Source organism: Cibotium barometz, chromosome 26, assembly GCF_041138505.1.
Source record: "Cibotium barometz isolate CiBa-2024 chromosome 26, ASM4113850v1, whole genome shotgun sequence".
NCBI lineage: Eukaryota > Viridiplantae > Streptophyta > Polypodiopsida > Cyatheales > Cibotiaceae > Cibotium > Cibotium barometz.
The window spans coordinates 39,783,789-39,808,542 of NC_141071.1; the positions used below are offsets into that span (position 1 = coordinate 39,783,789).

The 24,754-nt window shown below is 43.8% G+C and overlaps 1 protein-coding gene across 7 annotated transcripts in view; it reads left to right on the plus strand.

Moving 5' to 3' along the window:
• Positions 1-6,798: 6,798 nt before the first annotated feature.
• The window catches only part of LOC147623959 (MBOAT (membrane bound O-acyl transferase) family protein), a 123,710-nt gene continuing 105,754 nt past the window's right edge, over positions 6,799-24,754 (plus strand). For 5 of the 7 annotated variants that reach the window (XR_015269239.1, XM_086820618.1, XM_086820616.1 and 2 more), the window contains exons 1-2: positions 6,858-7,191; positions 7,928-7,998. Coding sequence is in view for 4 of the 7 variants with exons in the window: in XM_086820618.1 (XP_086676744.1) it covers positions 7,050-7,191; positions 7,928-7,998 (213 nt within the window). In the remaining 3 variants the exon portion in view is untranslated. Of the gene's footprint in view, positions 7,192-7,927; positions 7,999-24,754 lie in introns of all 7 variants that reach the window. The other 2 variants (XR_015269238.1, XM_086820620.1) reach the window with 2 other exon arrangements.

Below are 24,754 nucleotides of genomic sequence, written 5' to 3' on the forward strand. Positions count from 1 at the left end.
AAAACTTAAAATACTAAGCTAGATTATATAAAATTTTCAAACTTGACATATTTAAGATAGAATGTCAGTAGCATCAGAAGTTACATTTTTCCCTAGGTTTGGTTAGTAATATTATAAAATGTGGTCCGAGAGAGTCTACAAAAGAGAAATAAAGTCCATATTTTAATATTAGATTTTGTCTCTCTTACGTAGGTGGAAGAGAGAGAAAGCTCCTAGACAGTCCTTTTTAGGTGCAGATCTTTCCTAATGCTAAAGAAGAAGTCATAAATCAATAGGGAATCCCTTGCATCAAGTTCTTAGTCAACACTCTTACAGGCCTCATGAAAACCACTTCCTCCAAGAAATCTCTGGAACTCAAGGTAACTGTCTTATGTAATGAAACTTCTATAATCAACACCCCTTCGTTGACAACCCTATAAATATCCAAACTAACCCCTTGCCAAATGTGGTCCCAGAGAGTTTACAAAAGAGAGACGAAGTCAATATTTTAATATTATCTTTTGTCGCTCTCTTATCTATGATGTGGAAGAGAGAGAAATCTCTATGGCATGCCCACATTGAACACTTGAATTTTGGTTGTTTGTTGTACCTTGAAAGGTAAGAGATGATGTCAGATTTTCCACAACTTGAAGCCCCTGTTAAACATGTATATGAGGGGTATATTTTGGGTAAGATGTAACAACAGGCATCGTTCTCGGAAGATGGGTCAATAAGGGATGCCCATAAATTACATCTTATACATAGTGATATATGTGGTCCTATGAGGGCACCATCGATTGAGGGATGCCCATAAATTACATCTTATACATAGTGATATATGTGGCCCTATAAAAGGATATATGTGGTCCTACGAGGGCACCATCGATTGAGGGATGCCCATAAATTACATCTTATACATAGTGATATATGTGGTCCTATGAGGGCACCATCGATTGAGGGATGCCAATAAATTACATCTTATACATAGTGATATATGTGGCCCTATAAAAGGACACCATCGATTAAGGGATGTCTCTTCCGTGTGACATTAAATTGATGACTATTTCATTTACACTTAGGTGTATCTATTAAAGGTAAAGTTAGAGGTTTTTACATACTTTAGACAATTTGTTTCTTTGGTTGAAAATGTGTCTAGACACTTATAAAGTTAGCACCCTTCATACAAATCAAGAGGGGGAGGGGGGATATATGTCAAAGGAGTTTTATACATATATGGCTAAAAGAGGTAAAAAACATCAATACATGGTAAGGTGCCTTATACACCTTAGAAAAATGGTGAGACTGATAGAAAAAATAGATTTTCCTCATCATGTTTTCTAGTTGAAGGCAGGTATGTGTCTATGTGTTAATTAGATACCCTACCAAGGCCTTGTAAATAATTAGCCCTTGTGAAGCTTAGAATGGCATGAAGCCCTATGTGACTCTATACTTCCTGTGCATTAGAGCTTGCCGACTTTGCCAACTTTCTTGGCCAGGTTTTCTTTTTGGCTGGGTTTACTTTCATGGAATTCGAATGCTGAATCAATTGTTGATGGAATCTGAATGGTGAATCAGTAGTTGATGGAATACGAATACGAAATCAGTTGTTTGACGAAATCCAAACATTAAATCAGATGTCTTAGTCAGCTCTCAGAGCTGTTTGAATTAGTTGTCAGAATCAGCGAGATGAAATCTGATATGATGTCAAACTAGTCTCTGTATAGAGTAAGGGGGGGGCTAGTTTTGGGAGCTGAGAAATTTCATGTGTGGTCAAGATCCTATCACGCTTGACATGAGAGTTTTAGGTTTTGGTACATTGTGATCTTTTCTATCACGTGTACAATCTTCAGTCCAAATAATCATGTATATGAAGGCTACCCACATAACACCTCGCTTACTCCGAAGGGGGGTTTGCTGGGTTTCTAGTTCGCCCTTTATGTTTGTAGTCCACCTTGTGTCCATCCTTTATGTGTGTGTATGTGTTTGTCCTAAATAGCCCACTAAGCAGTGATGTCAGTACCTTTTAGGTAGAATCTCCTATGATTTAGACCTTTAATTTAGCCAAAGATATAAAAAGCCCCTTGCACTTTTATTTCAAATTAATAAAAGAAGTACTCATGCCAATAATTCTTGCACTTTTACTCTCAGACACTCACTTTGAGTCACCATCACACTCTATACAGTCTCCTACTCCTACACACCATGTGATCTCTGAGTCTTCAACATGACATGGCCAAGTAAGAGGAGTTACACAATCCTACCCATAGAGAGCCTTGAAGGGGGACATACCAAGACTACGATGGTGAAAGGCATTGTAGGCATATTCCACTAAGTGAAAAACCTTAAACCACTTATGAGGTTCTTGGGTATGATAAGCTTCGAACATATCTTCAATGACTTGGTTGTTACATGTGACATGTACTCTCTCTGTATGGTGCACTCGAGGTGCATAGTGTGTCTTTGTATTCAGCTTGGTATCATGGGTGATTCTATTTAATATTTGATGTTAAATATATGCTTGACATGTACTCTCTCTATATGGTGATTCTATTTAATATTTGATGTTAAATATATGCTTGACATGTACTCTCTCTATATGGTGCACTAAGGGTGCATATTGTGTTATTGTATTTAGCTCAGTATCATGGGTGAGTTTTTTTAATACTTGATGTTGAATATATGCTGGCATGGATTTAGGTGGTTGCGTTGCGTGTACCACATATGTGAGAGAGGATTTGTTGAGTGAGTCTAAACAATTTCGTATTCATATGATAGTAGTTGGTTATGAGCGAGTCCAATTAATTACTACCATATGTTAGTATTATTTTGTTGAGTGATTCCAATTTAATTAAGACCTAACATTTTTGGATTGTATGATTATGAGGATGACAATAATAGGCATTGGACGTGAACTCCTACGTAGGTGTCTTGGTTTATTATGATTAGGCTCATTGTACATAGTTATTGGCAAAGGTTATAATATTTTTGATACCTTAGACATTGGAAAAAGGTTAATTTGTATAAGAAAAGCTTTATTTTGGAAAAATACTCTATTAATGGCTCGAATGGCTATTTTTCAGAATATGATTTAAATACTATGTGTGGGAGAGAAAGCCACACACATCCGAGGGGGATTGTTCCCAATCTTGTGTTATTGATTATTATCTTATGTGTTTTATCTATGCTTAGTGCAAGATCTAATATTCCATTCACAATTTTTGGATTCTACTATTTAAAATGGGTAAGATAAATGTTCATTTACAAGATCCTTTAACAGTGATATTAGAGCATAGGAAAATTCAAGGGAGAATTTGAGCATGGGAGTTTGTGAAGAAAAAGGAAAAAAAAGCAAATTTTGGTGCAAGCATAAGAGGTCTTGAGCAATTTATGAAGCTTCACAACAAATTAAAACTTTCTTTTATGTGAAGGGGAAAAAGCTTGAAGATTTTGTAAAAAGTGAATCACATCTACCTCAAGGACAATTACAAGGCTAAAGGCTAAGGGACAAAAAAGGTTAAGTTTCTTTATCCATTGGATAAAAGAAACTCTATTGGCTATTACCCAAAGGCTAAGATTCTTTTATATAAAGGGAAAAAACCTTACAAGTTTTTTAGGTATTGCAAAAAGTGAAGTACATCCATTATGCCACTTAGATCAGAGATTAGTCATGAAGTAAATGACTCTCACATAGAGATTAAAGTGCCTAGTCTTAATTGAGAAGAAAATAACCACACCCACAAGATAATTTCCCCACATCCGCAAGAGGTGAGCTCTGATACCATGTGCAAGGTCAAGAACCCTTAACCCTTACTTCCTTGCTTTCATAAATATAGCTTTTTTACACTAAAGCTCTCACAAAAAATCGTATTCACATGGGGGATGAGAGTAATGCATTTTTGGCTCTGGTAGGAGCATATTTAGATGATTAAAATTAAATTAAATTTCATCACTTTAGCAACATCATTGTCATTAACTTACATTACATTGACTCCTTTTTCATTCACAACATTTTGTGCCTTGACTTTGTACACCTTTGTTGGTCATGTGAGTCCATCTTTTATCAATGATTTTTAATATGGTGCTCTATGGGTGCACGGTTCTTAAGGTCCATGATAGAGGCCTATACAATTTGCTAGCTTATTGTGTATACTAGAGTTCTAATATGGTGCGATTATTTTGCCTTGGTACAACATTGCTTTTATTAACTACATGTGGTCAAATAGATGAGTAGCTTGATCCACAAGGGTGTGGATAACATACTAGACCATCTTAACTATGTAGAAGGTGATATCATGGAGTGCTAAAAGTGATCCTTAGAAGTGAATCAAGGTAAGAGAATTTAGGATATTTAATCATGGAGGAAATAATTGATCTACATGCTCACATTTAAAGATATAAAATGATGTACATTGATCTCACTTTAGTGATTTGGTTTGCAAGAAATTATGATATTTTGTTTATGCTTATCATTGAGTATTCTTAATTATACTTATGCTTTAGTCCTCCTTAGATCCAATTTTTTATTATTATGATATTTTGTTTATGCTTATCATTGAGTATTCTTAATTATACTTATGCTTTAGTCCTCCTTAGATCCAATTTTTTATTATTATGGTGGAGGCTGCCTAGTCTGCTTTGTCCTCCTCCTTCCTTCTTCTACATGGGCCCAAGATTCCTTGTGCTTAGCTCCTTCTCTAATCCACACAAAGGGAAGCATATTAGGAGATTTATACCTCTTTACACCCCCATGAGAAGGCCCTCCTCTTGCCTCGTTTTGAAATGTTGCACCCACGACCATAGAGCAACGAGATTCAAACCCAAGTTCGTACCTTAAGGCTTTGAAGCTCCGCCAACTACACTAGGTGGTGGTAGACAATGGAAGAGTTCTCTACCATTGTGAGATAAATAAGAAATGCTTCCAATCCCATTCTCCTATTAACACATCCTCTTCCTCTCTCATGCTTATTTGTCTCTCATCTTCATACTTCCATTGCCTTCCCATGCATACTCAAGCTTCACTCCACTCTAGATTGGAATTTCAAATGGAATTTCAAACAAGAGTTTGAAACTTCACCAAAGAAAAACCTATGTAAGGTTCTCCTACTAGCATGAATCTCAAATCTTAAGTATCACCACAAATTAACGAAAAACCACCATAGCAAGAGCTCACATAAGAGCTTAAATACTCACATGCACCATGAAAACCAACAATTCCACGAGATCATGCCACCCAAAGAGTAGAGAGAAGCACCCACAAGAGTAAAAGAGAAGAGGAAGAGCTCATCACAAAGTAAAGTTAAGCATTTAAGGTTTATTAGAATGTAGAGAGATTGACCTATAAATTTGTCCAAAAGGTAAATTTTTATGCCCACGTCACTTATAATTTATTCTATCCTCTAGCTCCTAATTCATCAAATATTAGCTTAGACACATAAGCATCATTGTCTTTAACCTTGTTATAAGCATTTTTTGCAATGTGTACTTATCTTGGGTGCCATCAACAATTAGATGAACCCTTGTACTTAATCCTCTTTCTAAAGTTTTACATCTTGCACATAACATTTCTTACTTGCTCCTTTGCATCCTTTACACCATTATGGATAACAAGTATTGTATTTTAAGCCCAAATCAATTGTTAATGCAGCCCCTTTTACATCTTGCACATAACATTTCTTACTTGCTCCTTTGCATCCTTTACACCATAGATAACAAGTATTGTATTTTGAGCCCAAATCAATTGTTTTATGCCCAACTCATGGGTCTTTCAAGACAATGCCTTAAGGAAGTAGTGAAACCGTCCCTGAGACTGATGAAGCTAATGACAAAAGCGTTTCTCTGTTTGAGTCTCAGAACGAGCTTGCTCGCTCGTGACCCTAGCTCGAGAAACAAAAACTTGACTCATATTGACCCTTGACTAGCAATGGTGAGAACTTGTTTTTCAAACCCTTGACTAGCTCGAGAAACAAAAACTTGACTCATATTGACCCTTGACTAGCAATGGTGAGATCCTTACACTCCACTACTTACTCTTCCGAGACTTTTTCTAACGTTGAAAAGCGAAAGTAAGAGACAGATTCCTGATTATGGAGAGATTGAACCCAAAAACGTACTATTAAGCCTATCAGGGGTAAACCCATTAGTGATGAATAACGCCATATATCCGAGATGGCCAAGTTTCGCCCGAAGATTGATTGAGTTTTTTCCATTACTTTAGGTAAGTAAACAAGAGTGGAAAAGAGATTAGTACTCGATTTAGACGAGGTTGCATCGTTAGTGCTTGATTGTGGTGTTAATGGTCCTCTGTCCGGCTCTGACGAGCCTTGCATGTCTCTCTTATCATTAGATTCTTTAGTGGGTTCTGACGAACCTGAAGGCGTATCATTAGGACCCGGCCCTCTATCAGTTGGGGGTGTTTTGTTTGAAGCAGAAGGCATATCGAACAGGTCTTTAGGACCCGTACCCATTTCTGGCCAAGTTGAAGGTTCTAACGGTTGACGAACCAGAGGGTGGCTTACCTTTAGGAAACGTTTCTGATGGGGTTGCAGCTTTTGAGCTCGTAGTGTTTGACGGTTCTAACGGTTCTGACGAATCAGGGGATCTTTGTTCATTAGGATTCAGGATCCAGCCGGAGAATACAGTTAGTTTTTGAATTTTCAGGGATAAACCCTTAAACATGCGTAGTTAGAACCAGAAAAGCCAAGAGAAGGAATAGCGTTTCAACCCAATCCGAGAGGTGCAACCCGCTTCCAACCCAATCCGAGGGGTGAAGGTGCAATCTGTCCCAATCCTTAAATGCTAGGCCACGAAGGGGGGTGGCTTTGCAATCTCGATCTTGTTTCCCTGGTTGGTCTAAACCATCTGACCTATTCGTTTCACAGGAAAGCCGTACAATATCATCAACATTTGCTGAAAAGTCGCTTGATCCGGGTTTACACACTCGGATGGAGTCTCTTGCCCTATGAGATGTTTTTCAAGCACTAATTGAATTTTTTACCATTCACTTGTATGTTCATGCGTAAGCACCCCGAACCATATATGAAATGCAGAACGTGTAGTCGAAGGTTTAAGGCATGCCGACGGCGACAAGAGGGGGTCGCAGGAAAGAAAGCACCATGGCAAGCCTGTGGAAACGCGTGGAGCTCGTGTTCCTCCTGGTATATGCTGCAGTTTTCTACTTCCTCATAGTGCGGCGATCGCTTGAACTCGCAACGGGTAAGTAAGAAAGAAGCACTCTTCCTTTTGCATAGGCGTAGATTCCTGCACCTCGGCCTGGTTTTTACATTGCTTGAATTTACCCTAAGATGCACTCTTAGGCTTGTTATTATAAGGATTTCTAAGGTTTTGGGACCATGGACATCGAAACTGGCTCCCCCCCGAGATGGCTGTCACTTGATTTTTCCCAACAATCCCCTCTGGATTTAATCTATTTTTGCTTTACATACATTTTAGCTTGGGTTATGTTTTACACAAGGTATGAAGTGGGGGTGGCCTTATGACCTTTGGTGATAGAATGCTCATTCATCATGCCGAGAAGCCTGCCAGGATTTGAACTCAGGACCTCCCTCTTCCCGGCCATAAACCCACACCGCTAGGTCACCTCATAACATTTCTCGATCACAAACCTTTCAAAATGCAGGTTTCTTTGCTTGTCAAATAATTGTTAAAGATAAGCTCATTTTTCTCTTTCTTGTTAATTTGTCCTTACAAGAGTTGGATTGTCTTAGCCTAATCATGCTTAAACATAGTAATTTTCTCTTTCCTCATTAAAGTCTCCTCAAAGTGTTTGATAGTCTCAGCCTAATCATGATTCAGCATAGCTTATGTTTTTCTTTGCTTGATGAATTGTCCTTAAAGAGTTTGATAGTCTTAGTCTAATCACGATCAAGCATACTTAGTGATCTCTTCTTTTGTTAATGTTAATGTCTAAATTTGGTTTATTTATGAGCAGATTACAGCATAGGCAGCAAGAGTGGTAGATTGCAGGGGTTGCGACAAGAAATGTTTTGGACACGCCTCAATGTAAGGCTTTTCATGCTGTAAAACCACTTTGATGCTAATGGTCAAGTTTGGGACACTAGATGCATCCAAAGAATTAAAAATGGTAGATCCCTACACGGCATGCCACACTTCAACAAATTTGTAGAACTTTTTAGAGATTGTTTTCCATTGTTTACAAACGATAGGTATTTTAGGTGGACTTCTGCACATTTTGGGGTAGCCTCTAGAAGGTCATTGCCTCGTACGGAGAGCTGCATGGGCCAAAATAAATCATGGATGACTGATCCATTATCTCCAGTATAACAGGAGGGATTGATGTGATCGATGAGACCATTTTCTTTGTCATTGAAAATGTCAAAAAAAACTTTTCTAATAGGAGTCTGAAGTGAACTGATTAGTGGTGGTATGGATGGAGGAAGATCATAGCAAATCATCTAAATCAAGTTTTCAACATGATCCTTTTACCAAGAATGTCATTGAAATGATTGGTAGTTAAACTTGAAATGAGTGCTAACAACGGAAGCTTTAAACACATGATTAATGCTAATCCTAATGAACTAACTGTCACGTGCATCCCGCACTTGGATGCCACGTAGACATATCTGAACAAGAAGGTGTAGGACCTGGAGTGGAAATTAGTCCCATGTGAGTCCAGTGCGGGACGAGTCAGCCAGGGTTCCACTCTATACGTCCGAGGTTAGGTGTTCTTTGTCCTGCACATGAAGCAGTGCTAGTCCGTATTGTGAGTCTCCCTTTGGAACGATCCCTTTGGTTTGTGATTGGGTGCCGGACATCTGTAGATGCATGTAGGAAAGGGGGCCAGCCTATAAGGCTACCCCATAATAGGGCTTAGTGGTCATGTAGTGGGCATGGGGGAGGTTTAGAACCACCTCAAGGGGTCAGGAGGGCTCCATGCTGTGCCCACCAGCCCTAGCATGGGCTGGGAAGGCTGTCAGCCAGCCCTAGGGGCTCTGGCCAGGCAGCCGATAGGCCCAGGGCCCTGGCCAGCCCATTGGCTAGGTGTGGGGCAGCCCACACAGCCAGTGTTGGGGCAACCCAGCATGTGTGCATGGATGGCGAGTCTCTTTATGTCTAGTTATGAGTATTTTCAGGAGGCCTACCCTGTTTGGGACAGTCGACCAGCACCAAGAGGAGGTATAAAAAGACTAGCCTTGAATTTAGTTTGATTCATAGTCACCAGAACGAGAAGCGAGAATGGAAACGTTTGAGGAATGGAAACGGGGAAACGAGTTTTTAGGGGTGGAAACGGCTGTTTCTTGTGACAACATCACTTGGGAAACGAGAAACGGCCGTGGAAACGGAGGGTTATGTCATTATTCACGAAGGGTTGTCGCGTTCCAAGAGCCAGGACAGCCAAGGGAAGTGCTTTAACCAAGGTGAACATTGTAGGTCAAGATTCAGTCTTTATTTTCAGATTTACATCATTCTAATAAAGCAAATACCCCATTTGTGGTGGGGGCCCTGCAGAGGGTATTTGGGACCCAATACTGTGTATTCTCTCTCTCTCTCTCTCTCTCTCTCTCTCCCCAAGAGCCAAGTAATACGCCGTGACCCCATTGTAAACCTCAGTCCAAGATAAGTCAGGCACGAGCTACGTAGGTTGTCCTCAGCCTTAGACAGTCAGTCAGTTAGTCTAAGTCCCTTAACCCACTTGAAGAGATGCATTCATGCATGTACAGTCAGTAGAAACCTTAGGGTTTGCATTAGAAAGCATTCTGCATATTGCACATCATTCATTCATTGCATCTAGACCATTGCAGAAACCCCAGATATCATCTAGTATTTATCAGGATATTTACTAGGAATTTCTTGGTATTTTTTTCCATCATTTTCAGCAATATATACATTATTTATGCATTTATTGTAGACATGAGCAGTCGGCCAGCTCTGTAGCCAGCCGACTGGCTCATTGGGTCCATATAAATAGCGTCAACTTGACTCCCCACGCAAATATGTTTGTGAAGGATATACTTGGAAAACTCTCTCGCCAACCTTTCCCAAAGAATGCAGCTGACCACAAATTACAGCTCATACATAGTGATGTGTGTGGTCCAATGCGGACTTTGTCTTTGGGATAAATGACTGATCTTACCCCATGAAAGCAAAATCAGACTTTTTTTTTCCATTTTTAACACTTTCTTGCTTTGGTTAAGAATGAAATGGGTTTAAAAGTCCAAACCCTCCGTACAGATAGAGGGGGGAAATATCTGTATAGCACAAAAAGGCATTAAGCATCAATGCACAGCTCCTTATACACCACCTCAAAATGGTGTTACTGAGAGAAGAAACAAGCCTCTCATGGAGATGGTTAGATGCATGGTTAAAGGTTAGCAGGCTCCACATAAGTTTAGATGGAAGTAGCTCTTTGTGCTACCTATGAATTAAACAGGTGCCCCACTAAAGCTTTAAAGACAATCACTCCTTAAAAAGCTTGGTTCAACAGAAAACCCAAGGTTGAACACATGCGTGTCTTTAGTTGTTTGACATATGTACTTGTGCCATCTCAGATCTTGACTAAGCTTATGATATGGCAGTGAAATGCAATTTTATTGGTATAGTGAGAAAGCAAAGGTTACCAGCTCTAAAATCCTCTTACCAAGAAAATCATTGGCAATAGGGATGTTCCTTTTGCTGAGGATTGTAACTATCCTATGATGGAATTCAATAAATATACCTATGCCAATTCCTCAGTCATGTTTGATGGTTTGTTAATGCTCGGTATATTTGGCCTACTGATCCCTGTTTGTTGCAAGGGGAAATGCTCAAGAAACCTAGGGTTGAACACATGCGTGTCTTTTGTTGTTTGACATATGTACTTGTGCCATCTTAGATCTTGACTAAGCTTATGATAAGGCAGTGAAATGCAATTTTATTGGATATAGTGTAGAAAGCAAAGGTTACCATCTCTAAAATCCTCTTACCAAGAAAATCATTGGCAATAGGGATGTTCCTTTTGTTGAGGATTGTAACTATCCTATGGTGGAATTCAATAAACATACCTATGCCAATTCCCATTAAGTGGGTAGAGCACTCCCCATATGGAGGGTAGAGCCGGTACATAACTAGGATTGTTTATAAGTAAATTATTCTACACTAGGGGAAGTATTTCTTACGGGCGACTTCAATGCCCACACACAGAGCAGACAGTGTGAGGTGTATGACTATGATGACATGGAGATCCTCCACCTTGTGGATCTAGAGGAGATAGGGGCTAGTCGGGCATCAGAGGACACTGGACCAGACAGAGGACATTATGGGGACCACTTACTAGAGTTGGGAGCAAGGCATCGTCTCGTTATTTATAACGGGATGCTACAGTGGCTGGGATCAGGAGGGCTGACATGCTTCCCACATGGGGGTCATACACGGCTCATTCTCCATTCCACCTCGTCCTATTGGGGCAGATCATACATACTTGGCATTTTCACTAGCCGGATCACCAGTATCACCAGCCCCCCACATACCGACGCCACACACTACCATCTACTTCACACATGACATGGCAGACATATACACTGGCAGAGTAGAGGATGGGCTCCTACTTATGGATCCCCTGGCACCTATGGATACCATTACAGCCCAGCTGGCATCACTCCTACACACGGCTGCATTACAGAGCTTCCCACATCGTGTACACTCAGGAGAGCGTGCGAGACCTGGGACTATGCCCAAGAACAGATGGTATGATGACGAGTGCAGAGCCCTATACTCACGGCTCCGCATGCAGAGAGCCTTGGGAGCCATCACAGAGCAGGAGTCGAGGAGAGAGATGAGGAGACTTACTCGCCGCAAAAGGCGGGCCTTCGCAGAGATACAGGAGCTAGAGATCTTTCATTTCTTCATGAGTAGAGATACCCCTGTCTCATGGCGGCACTTCAGAGAGCCCCGGACCCCGACACCTATTGCAGACCCACAGACATGGCACACATATGCAGAGGGCCTATACCATGCCCCACAGCAGCAGCCACCTATACCTCAGCCACAGGAGCCTCGACCTACCACAGCTAGCTTCTTTACCCACTCGATGGTACAGGAAGCTATCCGCCGCCTACAGCATGGACGGGCCGTCGACCATATGGGCCTGTAGGGTGAGCATCTCATATATGCAGTAGATTCTTTAGCTTCTTTTCTTGCACACCTGTTTAACAGGGCACTAGCAGAGGGTTTGCCTGCGGAGTGGACGATGCACACCATTGTGCCGATTCACAAAACAGGGGATATGCTCGATCCGAGCAACTACAGGACGGTTATGGTTGGCCACGTGCTGGCCAAACTCTATGGTGCAGTGCTGGAGCTAGGGCTTAGCTTATATGCTAAGCGAGCAGGTTTACGCTCATCAGGGCAGGCGGGCTTCAGGAGAGCTTTCTCTACCACTGACCATGTATTCACTTTGAGATGTATGATTGATCAGGCCAGAGTGAGGAAGAGAAAGCTCTATTGCTGCTTTGTGGATTTCCGCAAGGCATTTGACACAGTACCATGAGAGAGGCTCTTTCAGCGCCTGTAGTCTCTTGGCATACCAACAGATATGACATGGGGCATCTATGCATTATATGAGCAGGTTTTTGGGCGAGTCAGATGTCCAGGAGGTATGTCCGAGAGTATTGCTAGCACCATTGGTGTGAAGCAAGGATGCCCACTTTCCCCCACCCTATTTAAGTTATACATTGATGAGGTGGCTGACTTCATTACACGGGGAGGCGGAGATGGAGTTGATTTAGCAGGTACCTCAGCACATATTATGCTCTATGGTGATGATATTGTATTAGTGTCTGAGTCTCCAGGTGGTCTACAGCAGCATCTACATGCACTCGATGATTTCTGCACACAGAGGGGTCTTACTGTGAACCTTTGGAAAACCAAGGTTATGGTCTTTCATACATCGAGACAGGGCAGGAGTCAGCTGACATTCACTCTCGCAGGATGCCAGGTGGAGGTGGTGACATCATACGTGTACCTAGGGGTTACCTTCTCTGCAGCAGCCACACGCTTCACCATGGGTTCAGCAGCCAGAGCTAGATTGACACGGGGATATGCAGCATTGGCTATGCTAGAGAGACAGTGCCACCAGGCGCATTTTCAGGAGCCCTGGACGAAGGGGTGGCTATTTGACACATTAGTCACACCGGCATTGATGTATGGAGCAGCGGTATGGGCGCCAGGCCTTGCTACCCATTGGTGGACACAGATAGAGAGACCACAGGCCCTCATGATGGCACGCATGATACGCAGCAAACCGTCAGTACCTCATGACATTATCCGAGCAGAGTTTGCTGCGCCTCCTATGATGGTAGAGGCCATATTTCAGACTATATGCCTGCTAGACAGATTCAGAGAGATGCCACAGGACAGATTGTCATACAGAGCTTTTGAGGCATCTAGACAGCTGGTTGAGGCAGGAGACAGAGGATCATGGTATGCACAGGTCACACATTGGTTCTCACAGCATGGCCTAGACATGGATCATCTACCACCATTCCAGTATGACAGGGATGCACCACATATCCGTCTCTCTCATAGTGAGAGGAACAGAGTATTGAGACAGGATCTATGGCAGCTCTATACACGAGAGACATGGATATCGCCTACATAGCCTCTTCCACTGAAGATGCTTTACTACAGAGATCACTTCATGAGTATCACTGATGATGGATTTATAGAGAGGCCTAGATACATGGAGGGCTTTTTACCACACGGCTCTCGAGTGGCTATTGGTCAGCTTAGAGTTTCATCACACCGATTGGAGATTGAGACTGGTAGAGCAGCACGGATCCCCCGAGAGGAGAGGGTATGCAGATTGTGCAGAGAGGAGGTGGAGAGTGAGGAGCATTATGTATGCAGATGCAGAGCATATACAGCCATCAGAGAGAGATATCCCATTTTATTCAGAGAGCCACATTCCCTACGCCAGATCTTTGAGGCAGCAGACCAACGCATACTGGGGAGATACATTCTAGACATACAGCGCCACAGAGAGACATTATTACAGGCTCAGACAGCTCGAGAGGGGGGGCGACAGACACAGATTCAACATGTTTTCAGAGATCCATCCCCCTCCCAGCCCCTACACAGCAGGGAATTACTCTCCAGAGAGCAGAGACACTTAGAGCCCGCAGGAGACAGAGGACACCTGGCTTTCGGACACCACGCCTATACCAGAGAGAGATGACAGAGATCAGAGCTCAGTTTCACAAAGAGGGTGCGGAGCGACTGGCTCGCTTCAGAGCACACCGAGGCATGTTCTTCAGGGAGCTGTGGACACCCCCTTCACTGATGTGTACCAATTTATACCCCCAGTATGGTACAGGATGGAGCTAGCTAGGTTGCATATCATGATTGTATACTCCATGCATATAGCTTTGCATTCTCCTAGTAGTAGAGTTCCATCCCTTGCACACCCAGACTTAGCTTTTTTGTTCAGTACTTTTTCATTTTGTTCAGATGACAGAGGATACCCCATATAGGTACTCCGATTTGTCTCATAGGCCAAGTTCGGTCTTTTGGAAGACGTTAATAAAATCTTTCTTTCTTTCTTTCTTTCTCTCTATTTTCTGCACATCTCCTTTCAGTTTGTGCGTTAATTTCTGTCGCGAAAAGAGTGCTGAATTCTGAGTATTGAAGTTACCGATTTTTCTCTGAAGCTTCCGCGTGTTACAAGGGCATCCTTGGATGGTCAGATTGCGTTCTGGCACGACCATCGACTTCAGTATCATGTCTACAAAGGAGAGTATCCATTAGCCGGAAGACGTCTCCCCCGAAGGAGACCTTGCTCTTCCGACTATTGCAGACACCATAGCTCTTCTTAGAGCTCAAAACCAACTGCTCATGGAGCGTCTCTGACTCTTGGAGACAACAGCAGCACGTCCTCCTCTGTCTCCAGCAGTCCCCGACCACATCTCCCTCTTCTTTCAGATGGAACAACAAAGAAGAGAAGACGAGGCCAGACGGAGAGAAGAAAAAGCAAAAGTAGAAGCAAGAAAACAACAAGAAAAAGCAGAAAGACGGGACTGAGAGGAAGCCCAACGCAGGATCGACGAAGACCGGCGTCAGGCTGAACTCGTCGCTTGGAGCACCAATGAGAGCTCGATCAAGAACGTATGTTACTGGAGTACCAAAGGGAAAAGGAGGCCATTCATCTTAGATACCAGCACCTCTCTTCAGCTTCCTCCGCCTCAGGTGCCACCATCTAGGAGCATCAATTACCGTCATTCGAAGTCAACCAAATTTTAGTAAGTATGATGGTAAGTGTGATCATTTAGCAGTTAATCAGTTCATTCATCAATTTACTGCTCATTTTCCATTAGCTAGGATCACAGATCCTCAGGATAGAGTCCAGGTAGCGGCTCCACATCTCACAGGTGAGGCAGTCACTTGGTGGCAGCATTGGTCTAATCTTCACACAGACCAGACCACAGGTGTCATAGCTTTTAGCTGGGATACGTTTTTTCATGACCTGAAGACCAGATTTCTCTTGCCCCAGTATATGACCGGTCTGGCAGATGAGTTCTATGGACTCAGACAGAATGGGTCGCCATTGCTTCAATTTTCCGGAAAGATTATTACTTTAGCACAGCAGATAGGGCTATCTGCGCAGGCCAAGATGGAGCAATTCATTCGTGGATTGGATCCCAACATCCGGTTCACAGTTGTAACTTTGAACCCAGTACATATGACTGGGCTTTGACTCTCGCTCAGAATGAAGAAATGAAGATGAACGGAGGCAAGCCCAAACAGTCATCCTCCCAGTTCAATACCAAACCCCAGCAGGCAGCAACAATCTACTGCACAGCTAGGGAAAGGTAATACATCTTCTAAAGATGCTAAGACATCTTCTAAAGATGCTAAGAAGGACGACGATAATAGCTCCAGTTCAGGGGGTAAGAAGGATAAAGAATCTAAGCCTAAGAAAACCCCCGATAAAAAGACTAAGGCATGCATTACTCGAGGTTATCTTCCTCCAGAGGAACAAAAGAAATACCAATAAGAAAATAGATGTATTTTCTATCACATCATAGGGCATGGTAAGAAGGATTGCCACAAATGGCAAGTGGAACTAGCCGCCAAAGCCCCTTCTGCCAAGTTGCCACAGCATCCCCAGCTTCTCCAGTCCCGCCTACTACCACCAATGCGGTTTAACTTTTACCTTCTATATGCATCCTATGCCATCCGTGGTATTTGATGCTAAGCAGGAGGGTGAGAGCGATACTGCACAGAAAAGCCTCATCCAAGCTTATGGCTCTGCCAAGGGCCAACAGTTTGTAGTCCTATTCGACATGGGCAGTTCTGAAGACACTATTTCTCCCCAGTTGGCTAACAAGATGAGCTGCACATTAGTACCCTATCATCTGGATGTGGATGGGTTCACACCTGGTCTTTGCACCCACATTTCTCAGAAGGCATAGCGATTTTCCTTTGAAGTACAGAAGGCCTCATTCCAACGAGATTTCATTGTCTTGCCTCTTTTGGGGTGTGACATGATCTTACGAATCCAGTGGTTTTGCCAATATGAGCCTATTCCCGATTGGGGGCAAGACACTTTTACTATCTGTATAGGTTTTCTTGAGCCCGTTATGATTCGTGGGGATAGAAGCATTCTCGGCATCCCATTGATTTTGCACCTCCAGGCCCGACGAGCTATCCGCAAGGGAGTAGAAGGAGCACTACTTGATTTCGTGCTCAAACAGCCTCTACCTCATCGGTAGCATCCATCTCATCTTCTGTCCCACAGTTAGCAGACCTCCTGTCCAAACGTTAGGACATTATGCATAGGGACGATCTTCTGCCCAGTCTCCCTCCATTCCGTCCTGAGGACCATCATATTGATTTGGTCCGTGGATCAGAACCTCCTAGCAGGTTTTCGTATCGTCTTTCCAAGACTTATGAGGGTGAGCTAGAAAGACAGTTATCTGAGCTCCTCCGAGTCGGATTTGTTCAGCATTCTTCCTCACCATTTGTTGCACCCATCCTATTTGTCCAAAAGAAGGACAAGTTTGCACGCCTGTGTAGACTACATGGCATTAAATAAACTCACCATTAAGAATAAGTTTCCTATGCCAAGGATTGAGTACATTTTGGAGCGTTTAGACGGTGCTAAAATTTTCGACCTCAAGAGGGGTTACCATCGGGTCCGCATTTTTGAAGCTGACATTCCAAAAATAGCTTTCCGGATAGAGCGTGGTCACTACGAGTTCGTAGTCATGCTTGCAACCGGTATATGACAAAGAGCTTTTGGGTGTGATCACAGCGCTCAAACATTGGAAGCCTTTTCTTTATGGACAGGTTTTCATAGTCAAAACAGACCAACAGGCACTTAAGTGGCTTCAAACCATGCCAAGTGCCTAGTGGAGTGATCGGCAGGCCAGGTGGAGTCAACTCTTCCAACAGTTAGGAGGAATGATTGAATACATTACTGGTAAGCATAACCCAGTAGGCAGATGCTCTTAGTCGAAAGGCCAGTATCCAGGCAGTCCATGAATCTACCATTCTTGAAATCACGGGGAAGGACTCAGATAGCATGAAAGACTAATATGTCGACTCCCCTGAGTTAGGTACTCAGTATAGTTTGGCCCTCAATTCGGAGCCTGGTCACTATTCAGTACAGAACGGTTGGTTGTTCTACAAGAACCGTCTCTGTATCATTCGAGAAAAGCGAGCAGCTCTTCTTCATGATGCCCATGACTCCTTAGTTGGAGGACTTAGGGGTATCAACAGTACCTTTGAGAAATTAGAACGGTCCTTTTATTGGCCAAAAATGAGGTGTGATGTATATTCACATGTTCAAGCCTGGAAGATTAATCATTATAGGCATATGCTCACGTATGGTAGTGCTATGTGTGAACAGGGCTTAACCAAGGGCACTTTTTCCCATGTGGTTTTTCCCCTTGGACATCAAGTGTGAAAGGACACTCTTAACATATAATATTTTGTACTTCTATATTATATGGATGTGGCACACATGCAAGGGTTGACTTGCATTTTGTGGATACCACACTTTTGGCTCTCTCTCTCTCTCTCTCATTTCTGAGCTTCTCTACCCTGCACCTAACCCTAATGTGCAGGTTTGTGTGTGTGAGTGTGTGAGTCCAACACCCAACATTTGGTATCAGAGCTGGGAGCTGGCCCTGGAAATCTGCAGCTGGAAGAAATCCTGCCGAAAACTGACGTTCCGTCCGTCGCCTGCGTTTTTTCGTCGACGCTGTGTTTTTCCGTCGTCGTCCATCCGACAGGTCCGTCGTTGCTCCATCGTCCGGCCGCCAAAAACGGGTGGCACTAGTGGGGAGCCCACCTCCTCCGCCCAGCCTCGCGGGTGGCACCGCCTCTACTCCGGCATCCGGCGGCGCTCCTGACCGGCCGCTCACAGAAGGGTTGTCCTGGCCACCCGCCCTCTCCCGTTCCGTTCCGGCCTGCAGCTCGCCTCCCACCTGTCGCCGCCGTGTTCCGATCCGACCTGAAGGTAGCTGCTCCTCCGTCCGTCTCCTCTGCACGCAGCTCGCGCCGTCTGCTCTGACCTCCGAGCGTGCTAGCCCACGAGTGCCTCGTCGCCTTCGTTCGCCGCCAACGGGTCCCGACTGTTCAACAGCGCCGTGCTCGTTTGTGTCTGCTGAGCGCCCGTCTCTCATTTGCAGAAATTTGGGGGTTTTCAAAATTGAGGTCAAAATCGGCAAATTGAACCTCTTACATTTGCAGAAATTTGGGGCTTTTGTGAAAATTGGCCAATTAGATGCACATTGAAGCGATTGGAGTGCATCAGAATTGGGGATTTTTTGATTGGAGCATTTAATTGGGCATTACAGTTGCGATTTGTCGCGTATGTATACACTTTGTTTGTAATTGGACAATTTGGTGCAGGTTTACACTTGCTTTGGTTTGCAGGCATACATTTGCACAGGACATTTGGTTGCCTGGCACTGCACATTGGTGCTTGGTTTGCTTGAAGTTATACTTTGTTGACATGGCACAAAATGCTACAGATGTATTTGGTGTGCTCACCCAGGAGGACAAGCTGGATGGATCTAACTACTCCCTCTGGAGTTTCATGATCCGTAATTTGCTGGTAGCCAAAGGGCTTTGGGGCATCGTGTGTGGTGATGACACACGCCCACTTACCATACAGCCAGCCACGCCTCAAAGGGGAGGTGCTCAAAGAGCTCCTGATGTAGATTTTGCTCCCACTCAAGAGCAGAAGAGATGGGACTCTAGAGATGCACAGGCCATGTCATTGATAGCCCTTTCAGTGAAAAGGACTATTATTCCGCACATTCGTTCATGCAAGACATCGAAGCTTGCATGGGACACATTGGAAGCAATGTATCAGGTACGCAACGAGGCAAGAGTTGCCTACTTGAAGAGGCAATTGGATCTTCTTTCCATGGATGAGGGTGACTCTATGGCAGATCATCTCACCAAAGTGAGAGATTTGCAGGAACAATTCCTCAACATTGATGAGGTTATCCCAGACAGACAGATGGTCACCAACACTCTTCATTCTTTACCGCCTTCCTACTTGGGCTTTCACACCTCTCTCAACCTCTCAATGAGAGGAGGTGGTGATCCCGTCACTTTTGAAGAGCTCGTGGGTTTACTCTTGCAGGAAGAGCAAACAAGAGACAACTTATCGAGCAACCGTGGTGGAGAAAAGGCATTTACAGCCAAGGATAAGGGTAAAGCAAAGAGCTTTAGGCATGGGGGACAACAGTCTAGCAAGGCCGGTCACGGACAGCCCTCTTCTAGTGGTTTAAAGTCTGACAAAGGGGATGCAAACAAGCCCAAAAAGAAGGGCAAATGTCACTACTGCCATAAGCCTGGACACTACATCAGTGAATGTAGGAAGCGGATTGCAAAAGAGAAAAGGAAAGAAGCAGGCAATGCAGTAGAAGCAGACTCTTCTGATGACAAAGCACATCAATCAGCTAATGTAATCCAGGAAGAGTACACTTTTTTGGTCACATGCACTAGTGACACACCAAGTGCTTCAGTCTCACTGATATGTCTTGCATTGCATCTGAGAGACAGAATGCATCATGGTATTTTGATAGTGGTGCTTCGAGCCACATCACTTCATGCAAAGATGTATTTCAGCACTTGGTTTATGCTTCAAAAGGCTGCACTGTATCATGTGCAGATGATACCACATATCCAGTAAAGGGAATTGGTAATGTCATACTTATTGTAGCCAATGGTGCCAATATATGTATGAAAAATGTATTGTATGTTCCAGGGATAAAGAAAAATCTGCTCTCCGTCTCAGCCATAAACGACCAAGGTTTAAAGGTTGAATTTGAAGATGGGAAATGTTTGGTAAAAGACCCATCAAAGGGTTATGAAATAGTCACTTCTGGAACACGATACAAAGGCTTGTATAAGCTGGACAGCTATGACAAGCACACTTATGATGCAACTACAGTGGCTGCCCACACTCCTGCTATGCATGATGCAGAGCTATGGCATGCTCGTTTTGGGCATGTAAATTTTCAGAGTTTGATGCTTTTGCAGAAGCATCATATGGTTGATAATATGCCGCCTCTTGAGTCTTCACCAAGACATGTATGTGGGGTGTATTTTGGGAAAGATGCAACGAAAACCATTCCCCAAAGATGGAGCTGTTAGAGCCGAAAGTAAATTATAGCTCATACATAGTGATGTATGTGGTCCAATGCGGACACCATCCATAGGGGGGCATCTTTACTTCGTCACATTCATTGATGACTACTCCAGGTTTGCTTGGGCTTACCCTTTGAAAGCGAAAGCAGATGTGTTTACATGCTTTCGACACTTTGTAGCAATGGCTGAAAATATGTGTGCATGTAAAGTCCAAACACTTCGCTCAGATAGAGGTGGAGAATACATGTCAAATGCATTCAAAGATTATATGCTTCAAAAGGGCATCAAACACCAATGTACTGTGCCTTATACACCGCAACAGAATGGTGTAGCTGAAAGGAAAAATAGATCTCTCATGGAGATGGCAAGATACATGGTGAAAGCACAAAAGTTGCCTCACAAATTTTGGATGGAAGCTATAATGTGTGCAGCTCACGTGTTCAACAAGTGTCCAACAAAAGCTTTGAAAACCATAACACCATTTGAGGCTTGGTATAGCCGAAAGCCAACAGTGGATTATATGCGTACATTGGGTGTTTGGCATATGCACATGTGCCAGAACAACTCCGAACAAAGCTTGATGACAAAGGAATTAAATGCATTTTGTGGGCTACAGCAATGAAAGCAAAGGATACCGTCTTTATAATCCAACTGCACGAAGGATTTTTGTCAGTAGAGATGTGGTATTTGCTGAAAATTCAGAACAGCCCATGTACAGCTTGTATAGAAGCAATGATACAGGCTTACAGGACATGTTTGATGGACTTTTACCCATTGCAATTAGGGGGGATTCAGATCAGCCAGCCCCTACACAAGAAAATCCACATGTAGAACATGTGGACCAGCCAGCCATTGAGCCCCCTTCTATGGAAGAAGTGGAAGATCTTGTCAGGGAAGAGCAAACAGCCAAGACACAGCCAAGTCAGTGCCAAGATGGTTGTTGAAAACTTTGCAAGAAAGCAAACTTGCAGCTCCACTCACAGGTAGAACAAGGGCTAGTTCTAGCCAAGGTTTGAATGTACATCGTGGGGAGTCTGCATTCGCAATGGGTGGTCTCTTTGATTTAGAAGAGCCTTCTTCTTATGAAGAAGCACATGAGAATGAGCATTGGTTGCAAGCTATGCAAGCTGAAATTTCTTCTATCATGAAGAACGATACATGGGATCTTGTGGAATTGCCTAAAGGCAAGCATGTAATTGGAACAAAGTGGGTGTACAAAGTCAAAAGAAAGTCTGATGGTACTATTGACAGGTACAAAGCAAGACTTGTGGCAAAAGGCTACTCCCAGAAAAAGGGAATAGATTATGAAGAGACTTTTGCTCCTACTTCGAGAATGACCACAATAAGATCAGTGATTGCATTGGCTGCCCATAAAGGATGGAAAGTGCATCAATTGGATATCAAAATTGCATTCTTAAATGGGGATTTACAAGAGGAAGTATATGTAAATCAGCCCATTGGTTTTGTAGTTCCTGGTGAGGAACATAAAGTATGCAGGTTGCACAAAGCATTGTATGGGTTAAAGCAAGCTCCAAGAGCTTGGTATGATAAGATACATGCTCATCTAACCAGCCAAGGTTATGAGAATAGTCCAGCTGAAAGCACATTGTATGTGAAGAAAACCGATACCGATATTCTCATAGTCATCTTGTATGTAGATGACATGCTCATTACAGGTACTAGCAAAGCACAAATTTCAGATTTCAAATCTGATTTAAAAGCTGAATTTGATATGTCAGATTTGGGGCCTTTACACTACTATCTCGGCATACCTCGGCATACAGTTTATGCATACACATGATGGCATTGTTATGCAGCAAACTAAGTACATAAAAAGTTTGCTAAAAAGGTTTCACATGGATGAATGTAAGCCCATTTCTACTCAGGTAGAACCAGGTGTACGGCTTGCTATGCATGATATTGGAGAGCCTTTTGAGGCCGGCATTTACAGCCAGGCAGTGGGATGCCTTATTTACTTGTGTAACACGAGGCCAGACATATCTTTTGGAGTGTCTTTGTTGAGCAAATTCATGCACAGCCCAGGCACAAAGCATTGGCAAGCAGTCAAACGCATTTTTCGATATCTTAAGGGTACCCTGGATCTTGGTTTGTTCTATCCCGGAGGGGTAGCTTGCAGTTTAAATGGACTTCAACCTAAGCTCATGCAAGTAGTGTATATGGTTGGTCCGAAATTGTTGGAGGAAGCCCAAGACAAAGCTTTGCAAGCCGAGGCTTTGTACATGCCTTGGATGGAGGGCAAGAGAAAAAATGATAACCAGGATTTATTTCAAAAGAAGAAGTTTAAAGACAGATCCCAATCGAGAACCGAGCCTTAAGAGAAGAAGGATAGCCTGATGCCCACGACTGGTCAGAACAAGTCGGCCAGCAGCCCAGATGCACACGACTGAAGAAAGTCCAGTCGGCCAGCGTTGGGGTGCTCCTGGCATCACTTGGCAGCCCTCCAGCCACTAGGAAAAAATGGGAAAAATAGGGAAAAAATACGGGGAGTGTGGAAAAATGATATACGGGCGGGCACACCCACAACAGAGGCCCTGGTGTATACAAATAGACAGGAGATGACTTCTAACACCCCCTCTCAGCTCCTGGCTGTGAAACCAACCCCAGGGAGCTGGAGTGCCGCCTGAGCGTAGCCTGAGGTAGAGACTTCGTGAAGAGGTCCGCCGCATTGTCCTCCGTCGAACAATAAAGTAGCAAGATGTCACCCGCCAAGATCTTCTCACATACAAAGTGATACTGTATCTCTATATGCTTGGTCCGGGCATGGAAAACCGGGTTCCGAGCAATAGCTATACAGCTCTGGTTATCACACTGGATGACTGTGGGCTCCCTCTGTGGAAACCCGATCTCGCCTAGCAGCCTCCGCAGCCATACAACCTCACAAGCAGCACCACAAGCAGCCCGATACTCTGCCTCTGTCGAAGAAAGGGCAATAGTTGGCTGCTTCTTGCTGCTCCAAGAAACTGCTCCTGAGCCGAGGGTAAAAGTGTATCCTTAAGTAGATCTCCTCGTGTCTGGATCTCCTCCCCAATCTGAGTCACTCCAACCTTGGAGCTTGACTCCATTCCCTCCTGTGTAAAAGAGTCCCAGATCCTTCGTACTCTGCAGATACCGCAAGATCCGCAATCCTGCGTCCCAATGAGTCTTCAATGGCGTCTGCATAAAAGAGCTCAACAGCCCCATGGAGAAGCTCAAGTCCAATCTGGTGTTCAGCAACCATATCAATGAACCAACCAACTTCCGGTACTGCGAGGCATCAACTTGCTCACAAGGATCTGTAACGGTTAACTTTGTGTTTGGGTCCATCGGCGAAGTAATAGGCTTGCAGTTCTCCATCCCAAAGGCCTCAAGCAACTCATGAACATACCGCTGCTGAGAGACGAAAAACCCCCTCTGGGTCTGCCAGATCTCCAATCCCAAGAAGAAGTGGAGTAAGCCTAAGTCGGTCATCTCAAACTCCTTTGACAAGGCAGCCTTCGTCACTCCGATGTGCTCCACATGACCGCCGGTGAGAATGAGATCATCCACATAAAGGATGATAAGTGTGACCATGCCGCGTTCCCGAAAGAGATACAGGTTCGGGTCTGCAACCGATCTCTGAAATCCAGTCCGAATAAAGAAGGAATCAATCTTCTGATTCCAAGCCCTGGGAGCCTGCTTAAGACCATACAAGGCCTTATGTAACCTGTAAACCATCCCTTCCGATCTTGGAACAATAAAGCCTGGAGGCTGCTCCACATACACCTCCTCCTGCAGGTCACCATTAAGGAACACAGATTTTACATCCATCTGGTACACGGGCCACCTCTGAGAAGAAGCAAGGGCAAGAACGGTCCGAATCGTGGTCATCCGCGCTGTCGGTGCAAAGGTATCCTCGTAGTCGATGCCTGGCCGCTGAGCATAACCCTTAGCCACGAGCCTGGCTTTGTGTTTGTCCACCGATCCATCAGCCGCGTACTTGGTCTTAAAGACCCATTTGACACCAATGACTGACCGCTTCGACGGCCTCGGTACCAACTCCCAAGTGTTGTTCTTCTCGATGGCGTCAAGTTCCACCCGCATGGCTTCCCTCCAAGTATCCTGTGAAAGGGCTTCCTTTACGGAAGTGGGCTCTTTATCTCGCATGATACGAGACATC